Source organism: Papio anubis, chromosome 18 (assembly GCF_008728515.1).
Source record: "Papio anubis isolate 15944 chromosome 18, Panubis1.0, whole genome shotgun sequence".
Classification (NCBI taxonomy): Eukaryota; Metazoa; Chordata; class Mammalia; order Primates; family Cercopithecidae; genus Papio; species Papio anubis.
Window position 1 is genome coordinate 58,140,880 of NC_044993.1, and position 11,558 is coordinate 58,152,437.

The following is an 11,558-nucleotide window of genomic DNA, read 5'->3' on the forward strand; positions in this document are numbered from 1 at the left end:
GGCATGGTGGCGTATGCCTGTAATCCTAGCTACTCGGGAGGGTGAGGCAGGAGAATTATTTGACCCTGGGAAGTGGAGGCTGTAGTGAGTCAAGATTGCACCACTGCACACCAGCCTGGGCAACAGATCTAGACCCTGTCTCAAAATAATAAATAAATAAATAAATAAATCAACAGCCTATGCTCTGGAAGCAGAGGGGATGACCAGCAACTTCAATCTCACTCCTAAGTGCTCCTGTTGCGTCTACACAGATTGAAGCACAGAGTTCACAGGCTCTCTTGCCACTTTTCCATGGGTCCCCTGTGGGATCAAAGTCCCCGGGTTAAAATATCCTGCATCTTTTAAAGAAAGGATTTAGTATACATTATAGAGTGAACAGGAAAAATAATCAAGTTCCAAAGACAAACCTTGCCGTTCACAGAGAAGCCAGTGAAGACAAAGTTGATGTCCCCGCCCTTTGTGCAGATGTCACTGACTCCATCCACATGGAGCTCCACGGTCGTCGGCTCTGAGGGATGAAGCGGGGGAGGAAACAGGGGCACAAGACACAGAGGCAAGCTTAGTTGTGGGGTACAGTGAACCTAAGTAGAACGTATTTTTATTGTTAAGTTTTCATTTTACTTTTGAACACTTAATACGCTCGTGTGTTTCCAAATCCAGAGGTACAAAAAGGTATTCAGGGAAAAGTCTCTCTCTCACCCCTATCCCCCTAGCCTCCTGGTTTCCTGCCCCAGAGGGAACTCGTGTTTAGAGTATAAAACAATTTTACGACGGCCTTTCAGCCAAGTTGTATCTCAGAGTTCCAGTGAAAATTCAGTGAGCACCAAATAACTGTACTGAATACTCATCACCGACCAGGCACTGAGCTGAGTGCCTTTAATCCTCACAATTATCTTCAGAGGCAGGCAGTAATAGCTGCAATTTACTGAGGGGTAAATTAAGGCACAGGAAGGTTAAAGGAGCTCCCAAGATCACAGAGCTTCTGAGTGACAGAGCCCCAATTCAACCCTAAAAGTCTGGCTGTGGATCTGTTCCCTTACCAAGTGCATGAGCTCAGCCATGTTAAACCAGGACCACAAACTCCAAGGCCACAGGGGCCTCACAGGTTCAAAGTGAGCGGAGTATCCTCAGGGGGACTATGGCAAATTGAAAGGGGACAACCGCCACTCAAGTCTACCAACCACTGCCATGCTTTGCCAGAGCTTCCAACTTCTCCGAAAAACTGGAAATCTGGATTTTATATACCATCTCTTCATTTTTCAATATCAGCAATTAATTCCATTTTTTTTTTAACTGAAGAGTTCATCATAATAGGGGTTAAGGTTGAGTTTTTGAAAGATTAGGAAGAATGTGGAGTAATGAGTAGAGAAAAAAAAGAAAAACCATGAGATGAGATTTTCCGGTAAGATGAATTACACACATGCTTGCACACGCATGTGCACACACACACACGCAAAGACTCCAATAAAAAATGGACAAAAGACTTGAACAGGAACCTTACAAAAATAGCTAGCCCATAGCAAATAAACATAAACATACGAAAAAGTGTACAACCTCATTGGCCATCAGAGGAATGTAAATCAAGGCCACAGTGAGATAATACCACACCCCCACCAGAAGGGCTAAAATTATAAAAGCTGACGATACCAAGTGTAGGCTAGGATGTGGAGCAATGGAAACCCTTGTACACTGGTGGGAAAGCACAAACTGGCGCATCCACTTTGGATGTTTGGAAACACCTAAAGCTGAACATGTATCAACTCTATGGTTCAGCAACTTTATGCCTGTGATATACTCAGCAAAAATGCAGACACATGTGTATCAAAATATACATACAAGAATATTCACAGGAGTGCTACTCTTCAGTGGCCAAAATTGGGAAGCAACCCAAATGGCCATCAATAGGAGAGATCACTGATATAAAATATGAATATAAAATATAAATATAGGCCAGACGTGGTGGCTCACGCCTGTAATCCCAACACTTTGGGAGGCCAAAGCGGGCAGATCACTTGAGGTCAGGAGTTCGAGACCAGCCTGGGACAACATGGTGAAACCCTATCTCTACTAAAAATACAAAAATTAGCCGGGTGTGGTGCTACACACCTGTAATCCCATCTACTCAGGAGGTTGAGGCACAAGAATTGCTTGAACCTGGGCAGAAGTTGCAGTGAACCGAGATCACACTCCAGCCTGGGCAACAGAGCAAGACTCAGTCTCAAAAAATGAAAAAAATAAATAAAATAAAATGTAAATATTTTATAAAATATAAATTATTTTATATTTATGCATCAGAATTCTGAACAGCAAAGAGAACGAACTAGAGCTACAAATGATACAGATAACGCTCACAAAGTTGAGTGAAAGAAACCAGATATTAAAAAGTACCCTGCATGATTGCATTGTATAAAGTTCAAAACAGACCAAATGGATCTTTAATTTGTAGAAGGTCAGGGTGGTGGTCACCTGGGGGGGGGGTGGGGCGGGATGGCTAATGAGCACCCAGGATGGGGACTTCTGGGGTGCTGGTGAAGTACTATCTCATCATCTGGATGGTGAATACATGGGTGTGTTCACTTAGGGAAAATTCATCCAGGGCACTTTCCTGAAAGTATAATTCAATTAAAAAGCTCATCAACAGCACCAGTCGCGGTGGGGGCGGTGGGATGTGGCAAACACAACACTCCTCCAGGCCACCAATCTGGACTTCTGCTTTGGCCATGAGCAGGGCTGCATTCCTCTCCAGCTTTCTGGAACGTACCAGCCAGGCGGACCCCCTCTCCCTGCCACCCTTGACTACAAACTGATAAAGAGATGCTCCCACAGAGCCAAATTAGCTGTCAAGCTGCCTAAGCTTCATTTTAGCCTTGGTGATGACAGGTGCTAAATTCTTCCTTGTCTAAGGCACAAGCAAGCCTGATATCAACAATGGTGGTCCCTACTCCTCTCCCCAGGCCATGGACTGGGGTCACTCACACCTGCTCTACTGAAACATCAAGAGTCTCTCCCCTTCAAAAATGTAAACTACATCAAAACAGACGCACTCTTCTGATCTCAACCCCATCCCCAACTCTCCAGCTATGCTTGAAGGCAGTTATATGAAGAAAGTTTGCAGCTTTTGTTGGGATGTGTGCAGAAGGGCTGTTTCTGAATACTGAGTGCTTGCTAATTACATGCCAGCCACTCTGAACACTCAGTATTGGTTTATTAATCTTCCAAGTACCCTGGGGGGAAGGGACTATAACGACCCTAGCTCGACAGTGAGGAGCAAGGCTGACAGCGGGGAAGTAACTTATCCAAGGTTATTTAACTGGTAAGGCTTAAGGCTGACAGTTTTCTCATCTCGTGGGACATAAATCTGGGTTTTTATGACAAATCTCACCATGTTTAAATGTTTCAATTAATTTCATAAAAAATAAAAAAACTGAGGGGGCTGAAAAAGAAGCCATCCTGGGACAGGAACCAAGTCCCCACTCTTGGTTTCTGTACAGTTCTACGGCCACATAATGAGTGAAACTGCAAGGGCAGAGTTTCCAAAAAGGTACCAGAAAAGATGCCTGTTTTTCAAAGGTGACAGAAAGCCTTAAGGTAGATTAAGGTATATCCAAACTCAACCAGAGTGATGGGGGCAGGGAGGGGAGGAATACAAACCCTCCTCCATACTGGAAATGATCGTTAATATTTTAATAGTTTATGCACTCTGCTGGCCTAAATTAATATTTGGCATATCAGCTAATCTTTTACAAAGAATGTCTAGTGATTCAGTTAACTTACCAAAACTCCACCCTAGGGGAGGCTCAATCTTCAGAATGAAATCCCCCTAAAAGAAAAAAAAGAAAATGTAATTTCAGGAAATGAGAATTGTGACTCTGGTTTAATTTATTTTAGTGTTATCATTTCATCTAAAATTTTTACACCGGAAATGAAATTCTAAGGGCAAGCCTTGTTCTCCTAAATGGTACTGAGCACTGTGATTCTCTTCAGATGCTACAAGCTGAAGTTGCACACCAGAAGTTTTCATCTAAACAATCAGAAGACAGTGCTGAAGCCATTCATGAGTTCTAAAGACACTAGGTTCGGCCACTCACTGTCTTTTAATACTAAACATAAAGTCTCATTAAGCCCTCATATGCCTACAGTTGCAAAAGTTAGCATGTATCTTCAGGAACTAAAGTCACTTCTTAAAACTGGATTTGGCCAGGCACAGTACTTCACACCTATAATCCCAACACTGTGGGAGGCCAAGGCAGGAGGGTCACTTGAGGCCAGGAGTTCAAGACCAGCCTGAGCAACATAGTAAGACCCCATCTGTACAAAAACATTCTTAAAAAATTAGCTGGGTGTGGTGGCAGGCGCCTAAAGTCTTAGCTACTGAGGAGGCAGAGGCAGGAGGATCATTTGAGCCCAAGAGGTCAATGTTGCAGTGAACCAGAATCACGCCACTGCACTCCAGCATGAGCAACAGAGGGAGATCCTGTCTCTAAACAATACATTAACTCATTAATTCAATAAATAAAATAAAACTAGATGTTACTTATCAATCTGCATTTTTTTTTTTTTTTTTAAAGACAGAATCTCGCTCTGTTGCCCAGGCTGGAGTGAAATGGTGCGATCTCGGCTCACTGTAACCTCCGTCTCCTAGGTTTAAGCGATTCTCCTGCCTCAGCCTCCCAAGTAGCCGGGACTACAGGCATGCATCACGACACCCGGCTAATTTTTTTGTATTTTAGTAGAGACAGGGTTTCACCATGTAGCCCAGGCTGGATTCGCACTCCTGAGCTCAGGCAATACGCCTGCCTCAACCTCCCAAAGTGCTAGGATTACAGGCATGAGCCACCACATCCGGCCTCCTGGTTTCTTGAGACTGATACTGATACTATGTAAAAATTAATTAAACAGATTTCAGGACAGACCCAGCTAGTCTACCTCTAGAAATCAATCCTATGCATTCTAGATGAATAGTTAAGTTCAAGAATATTTCCTGGTGTGGGTGTGTTATTTTAAAATTACCATTATTTTAAAATTGGGGAAAGTCTATATGCCCAAGTAGTTAAATAAATTACAGTTTGGGTTTGACTCTGACACACTATGCAGCAATTAAAAAGACGGCAGTAGGCCAAGCATGGTGGCTCATGCCTATAATCCCAGCACCCTGGGAGGCTGAGGTGGGCAGATCACCTGAGGTCAGGAGTTCAAAACCAGCCTGGCCAACATGGTGAAACCCCATCTCTACTAAAAATACAAAAAAAAATTAGCTGGGCGTGCTGGTGGGTATCTGTAATCCCAGCTACTTAGGAGGCTGAGGCAGAAGAATCACTGGAACCCGGGAGGCGGAGGATGCAGTGAGCCGAGATCGTGCCACTGCACTCCAGCCTGGCTGACGGAGTGAGACTCCATCTCAAAAAAAAAAAAAAAAAAAACAGGCAGTAGATCTATCTATGCTAATGTTGAAAGCACGCAAGGGGGAAAACCAAATGTCCCTCTGGTGTTGAAAGCATTAACACGGGGGAAAAAATGAAACTGCAGAATAAATCCTATTGTTTGATTCCATTTGTATTAAAAACTATATCAAAATCAAAACTATGTATATTCACTATTTTTGCAACTTCCTATGAATCTGTATTTCCAAATAAAAGGTTTATATGTGGGAGGATGGGATTGTATAGATAGAGGTGTTTGTGGATACAAATCTATGTGCATGTGTGCTTGTCTGTATTTGCATATATGCATATGCATATGTGTCCGTGGATATCTGAATAACTATAAGTAGAAAGCAATCTGTTAGGATGCACATCAAAATGTTATAAGAGGGCCGGGAACAGTGGCTCACACCTGTAATCCCAGCACATTGGGAGGCTGAGGTAGGTGGTTCACTTGAGGTCAAGAGTTCGAGACCAGCCTGGCCAACATGGTAAAACCCCGTCACTACTAAAAATACAAAAAATTAGCCAGGCGTGGTGGTATGCGCCTGTAATCCCAGATACGTGGGAGGCTAAGGAAGGCAAATGGTTAAACCTGGGAGGTGGAGGTTGGAGTGAGCCAAGATCACACCACTGCACTCCAGCCTGAGCGACAGAGTGAGACTCCACCTCAAAAGAAGAAGAAAAAAAAAAAAAAAAAACTTTACCAGAGGTTACCACTACAGAGGGAGGTAAAATTGGAGGGAAAAGGGTACAAATTTATTTCACATACTTCTAAAGACCTTGACTTTTTTTCACAAAGTTCATGAATTCATACACTACTTGTACAATTGTTTTAACAATACTTTAAGCTGCTTGCAAGTAACGGGTTCTATGAAATCAGAGTTTCTCAGCCCTGGCACTACTGACATCTGGGCTGTTGTGGGCGGCACTGTAGCACATTTAGCTCCACGCCTGGCCACTACTCACTGGATAATTGTAGTACACAGCCAGATGTCACAACAAAAACGTCTCTAGACATTGCCAAATGGCCCTAAAGACACAGAGAGCCACTGTATTCGTCAAGGCAGTTTGTAAGTTGTCTCCCTCCGAATGTGCCTAGGATTACCATATTCCACTAATAATTTACCAAACAGATGAGCATTTGCTAGTGTAGGAAAGGGCACAGTGATTGCAGCCTGGTGAGGCACACTAGTGACTTCCCATCATAAGTGACAAGCAGTCGCCTCTTACCTTATCATACAAAGGGATCATAAAATAACCATTATTAGGGGCACAGTCTGTCTGGTATTTCAAAGTCCCATGCTTGGTGTACAGCTTAATCTGGAAAGGAAAGAAGGAAAACAGAAAACATAACATTGCCTTTGGGAATGAACTACATGTGTTACACCTGAATACACTCAGTCAGTATGCATTCACTGAGGACCTATTGTATGCCAGCTTTTAACACGGAGCATTATTGGGGACAGAGGGAAATCAACAAAGTCTCTCCCAAATCACGTGACTCAATGTTTTTCAGATTAGAAATCACCTACAGCCTATTACAATGCCTTATTTTTCAATGCTTTTCTGTTTATTTTAGTGGCTGTCTCTAGGTTGCTCCTGTAAGTTTCTGGGTCTAAAACAAATTTGCAAACTTTGCCATGAGTAAGGTGCTTATTAACATGCAAATTCCTGGCTGGGTGCAGTGGCTCCTGCCTGTAATCCCAGCACTTCAGGAGGCTGAGGTGGGTGGATCACTTGAGGTCAGGAATTTGAGACCAGCCTGGCCAACAAGGTGAAACCCTGTCTCTACTAAAAATACAAAAAAAGTTAGCCAGGCATGGTGGCAGGCACCGGTAGTCCCAGCTACTTGGGAGGCTGAGGCAGGAAAATTGTTTGAACCCAGGAGGCGGAGGTTGCAGTGAGCCAAGATCATGCCACAGCACTCCAGCCTGGGAGACAGAGCAAGACTCTGTCTCAAAAATAATAATAATAAAATAAAAGTAAAGTAAAGTAAAATAAAATACAAATTCCTAAGGCCCACCACTGTTTCTCAACTAAAGGTGTGGAATGAGGGCCAGAGATCTTCCTTACTAGCTCTAAGTAATTTCAAATACTTGGAGCAACGTTCATCTAGAAACTTAATTTTCTCATTACTTTCATTCTCAGAAGAAAAAGAGACTAAAATGACACTTAATATCTGCCCTCTCCCCAAGGACTCTCTAAAACTCTTACATTCTGAGCATTACCAGACACGAAGTGTTAACCCAGTAAGATGCCCAAATACTGTCTGGGTCTTCCACGTGTCGTGTGGCCTTGGGCAAGCTCACGTTCGGTTTCTTCAGGTGTCGACAGAGAGCCACTGCCTTTCATGTGGTTGTACAGATTCACATCAACGCATACTAAGCACCTGCTACAGAATATGGATTCAAAGAAAAATCAGTTTGTGGCCAGGCATGGTGGCTCATGCCTGTAATCCCAGCACTTTGGGAGGCCAAAGGAGGAGGATCACTTGAGCCCAGGAATTCAAGACCAGCCTGGACAACATAGCCAGACCTCATCTCTACTAAAAAAAAAAAAAAATTAGCTAGGCATGATGGCAGGTGCTTATAGTCCCAGCCACTCAAGAGGCTGAGGCAGGAGGATCACTTGAGCCCAGGAGTTCAAGACCAGCCTGGACAACATAGCCAGACCTCATTTCTACTAAAAAAAAAAAAAAAAATTAGCTAGTCATGATGGCAGGTGCTTATAGTCCCAGCCACTCAGGAGGCTGAGGCAGGAGGACTGCTTGAGGCCAGGAGTCGGAGGCTTTGGTGAGCTATGATGGTGCCACTGTACTGCAGCCTGAGCAACAGCGTGAGACCCCGTCTCAAAATAAAATAAATAGAAAAAGCAGCTTGTATTACTATTTAATATCTCTCTCTCTGAAGAAAAAGGCAACAGAGTGTAACAGTCAGGGAACACACTGGGCTCAAGGAAAATTTCCCAAATGTACCTTCATGGCTCAACCACTCTGAGGCTCAGTTTCCAAGTCTGTAAAACGAAACAGTTGGATCTGATGCATCTAAAAGCCTCACCTCCAAAACGCTAATGTTCTGTGACCATGAAACAGACCATGACACGAGCTGCAATGAAACAGTCGAATCTCACCAGCTAAGAAGACGTACAAAGTGACTAACTCATAACACCAACATTTGGGAAAGGATTGGTGTGAAGTAATGTGGAGCCTGTATGTAAAGTTCTCTGAGGGCAGTGACCACAATTTACATTCCACAGCGCCTGAGACAGTGTCTTGCTTACTCTAGGTACTCAGTAAATTTGTTACAGGTGACAAAGAGATTCAGATGCATGCATTTAAGGCAGGGACTGGAAATTCACCAGCCTAGAGGGGTTAGGGAGTCAGCATCAAGAGGCATTCATCCAAAGGGATTCAGATCACTACACAACCCAAGCCAGGTGTGGTAACCCAAAAGATCAGCTGGTTTTCCAGAGAAATAAAGAACCCAGTTTTTAATGTGAAACCACCTGATTGTTAAAGTATTAGCAACCGGTATAATTTTTTTTTTAACTGTAAGGTGCCTGTTAGAGAACAAAATGTCAGTCTCATGAGACTAGGGCATTTTGTCTGTTCTGTTCACTGTACTGCTATATCCACACCAGGGACAAGGTTTCAGTATGCACAGGGACTCAATAAATAGTTGTTGACTCAATGAACACGATATAAAAGCACCCAGGAGGAGAGAAAGCTGGAGAAGAATGAAGGCAGTTGCTTAGGAACACAAAAAACACAATCAAGAAATGACTGTGAAACATCTTGATTATTTCTACGTCTTTCATAAAGTACCATCAGGACACAGGACGCCAATGTAATCTACATCAAGATGGCCAGTAGGAAATGCCTGATTTCAGAATCAGAATTACGAAAGAATGAGTGTCCCAGACCATCTGGACAGGCAGCCCTTGGGCTTAAGGAACACACTTCATAATGCGTTACAAAACCTGCTCTCTGATCTCAAGGTCACTATTAGTATGAGGGTGGGGGTGGAGGGGGGTGTCTGTATTTTCCTTCCTTCCAGAACCCCTGGAAACTACAAGTTGCAAGAGGCCTTACCGGGCAGCTTCTGAAATGCCCTGTGCCATCTATGGTCATACCACCCTCAACGCGCCATGTCCCCAAGGCAGACCCAGAAGGTGGCATGGGCACCCAGAAACATGTACCCAGGAAATCCTAGGAGCCCTGCCACTGCCAGTGGGTAGATTCATTCAATGCCTGACCTCTGACCTCTTCAGAGTAAAAAAGCAGCAAGCAAGGGGGCCTTGAAGATCACGGATCCGCTTGTTAACGAAATACATCTGCTGGGTTCCACTGTTTCTCTCCCAACACCATCTTATAGGTACAAAAACTGAGACCTAGAGCAAGGGCAGGTCGCAGAGCTAGTGGGGTGTGGAACTGACTCCCTGCCCCTCCCCCAATCCTCAGCAACCCGCTTTGCAGAACACAGTGCTTCACCGTTCATTGCCAGCCCTGGAACAGCTCAAAGGTGCTTTCAGAGATCTTTGGGGTCTTATTTCCCAGTCCCTCTCTTTGGCATTTCCCAGCCTCTTCCTTCGTTTTCTCCTAAATTACCTCCGAGGCGCCTGCTCTTTTTCTCTTCCTTGTCCTACCCCAACATAAACCCCTTCCAAAAATGAGGCCCAGGCCTTGCTCTGGTACCCTCCAGACTACCCGGACAAATGACCTTCTGCCCCTACCTTCATCCATCCCTTTCCTCTTTACAGGAACCTTTGAGGGTCATAATCCCACCGGGCTGATAAACATTTAACAGGACTACAACTTAATTGGAAAAAAAAAAAAAAAAAAAAAAAAAAACTTCAGCACAAATCTCTAGGGTAATTCCAGTAACTACTCATTAAGGCAATCAGGGCAGCTGACAACTCTCCATTTTCAGAGGCGGAGGGGAGCGAGAGAAATAAAAAATAGCTTTCCGGCCCCAGGGTTTCCAATACTGATCTACTAGGTCAGAATCTACGGGATGGGAATCGATGCTCTTTAAAATCATGCCGCAGGGTTTGGAGTAGCAGTGGATCAGAACCTCGGGAGGGGTCTGGGCTGTGGAGTTTGGGGGATAAGACATGTAGTCTCTAGGTTCTAGAATATGGGTTTGGGGAAATCTGAGTTTCAGGTGGTCTGATTCGAGAAGATCTCGGGTCTAAGTTTTAAAGAAATGGGGTCTGGGCTCCAAGGAATTTGGGGTCTGGGTTCCGGGAATCTGGAGTCTGGCTTTTGAAGAACCTGAGGTCTGGCACCCCTCAGTCCTTACACAACCCCATGATAAAAACCTCCCCTCCAGCGCGACTGGGGAGGAGCTGCCGGGAGCCCGCGGACAGCATAGCCTTGGAAGAGGTACGGGCTCCAAGGACTCCACGCCGCCCGGTGTCAGAGACGACGCCAGCGCGGCCCAGAGGGGCTGAACCACCGGCCGGCGAGTCGGCGCCGGGCCGCGGGGTGGGCGCTCACCTCGATGAGCGAGTAGTTGATCTCCACGTCCGACTTGACGAAGCCCCCGCAGCCCACCACGATGTCCTCCGAGCCATGCGCCGGCCCCACGCCGCTCAGCAGCAGCACCACCGCGGCGGCGACCACCGCGGGCCCCGACGGTCCAGCGCCCTGGCCCGCCAGCATGGCCCGACCTCCCCCAGCTAGACCCTCCGCAGGCAGCCCGGTCCCGCCCCTCACACCCCACGCCGCAGACTCCTTCCTCCTCCTAGGGCGGCTGACAGCTCAGGCCCCGCCCCGCCGCCGCCGCCGCCGCGCACGCGCGCTTCGACCCCACGCGCATAGCGCCAGAAGAGAGAACTACAGCGCATGCTCAGCAAGAAAACTAGACCATCTCTGCCTTCTAGAGGCCTGGAGGACTCGGCGCACCGTCTGGCAGGTGCAACGCAAGGTGCAGGCCTGCAGGGAGAAGCTCCAAAGATGAATTCTACTTTAGAATTCACCATCACAGCTGGAAAGGACGGGAGATTTTGTTGGTCGAATTATCTAACAACTTTCTCAAATCTTTCTGACCCACATATTTCGCAGGTGAAATATATAATCTCACAAAAAACTTTAGGGCTCACGCCTGTAATCCCAACACTTTGGGAGGCTGAGGT

The 11,558-nt window shown here is 45.5% G+C and overlaps 1 protein-coding gene across 1 annotated transcript in view; it reads right to left on the reverse strand.

The window, feature by feature from the left end:
* LOC101004086 (nodal modulator 1) overlaps positions 1-11,245 on the reverse strand; it is a 62,876-nt gene extending 51,631 nt beyond the window's left edge. The window contains exons 1-4 of the mRNA XM_003916599.4: positions 10,921-11,245; positions 6,654-6,743; positions 3,775-3,820; positions 408-508 (exon numbers count right to left, since the gene is read on the reverse strand). Of these exons, the coding sequence (XP_003916648.1) occupies positions 408-508; positions 3,775-3,820; positions 6,654-6,743; positions 10,921-11,085 (402 nt within the window). The 5' untranslated portion in view covers positions 11,086-11,245. The remainder of the gene's footprint in view (positions 1-407; positions 509-3,774; positions 3,821-6,653; positions 6,744-10,920) is intronic.
* Positions 11,246-11,558: the final 313 nt, after the last annotated feature.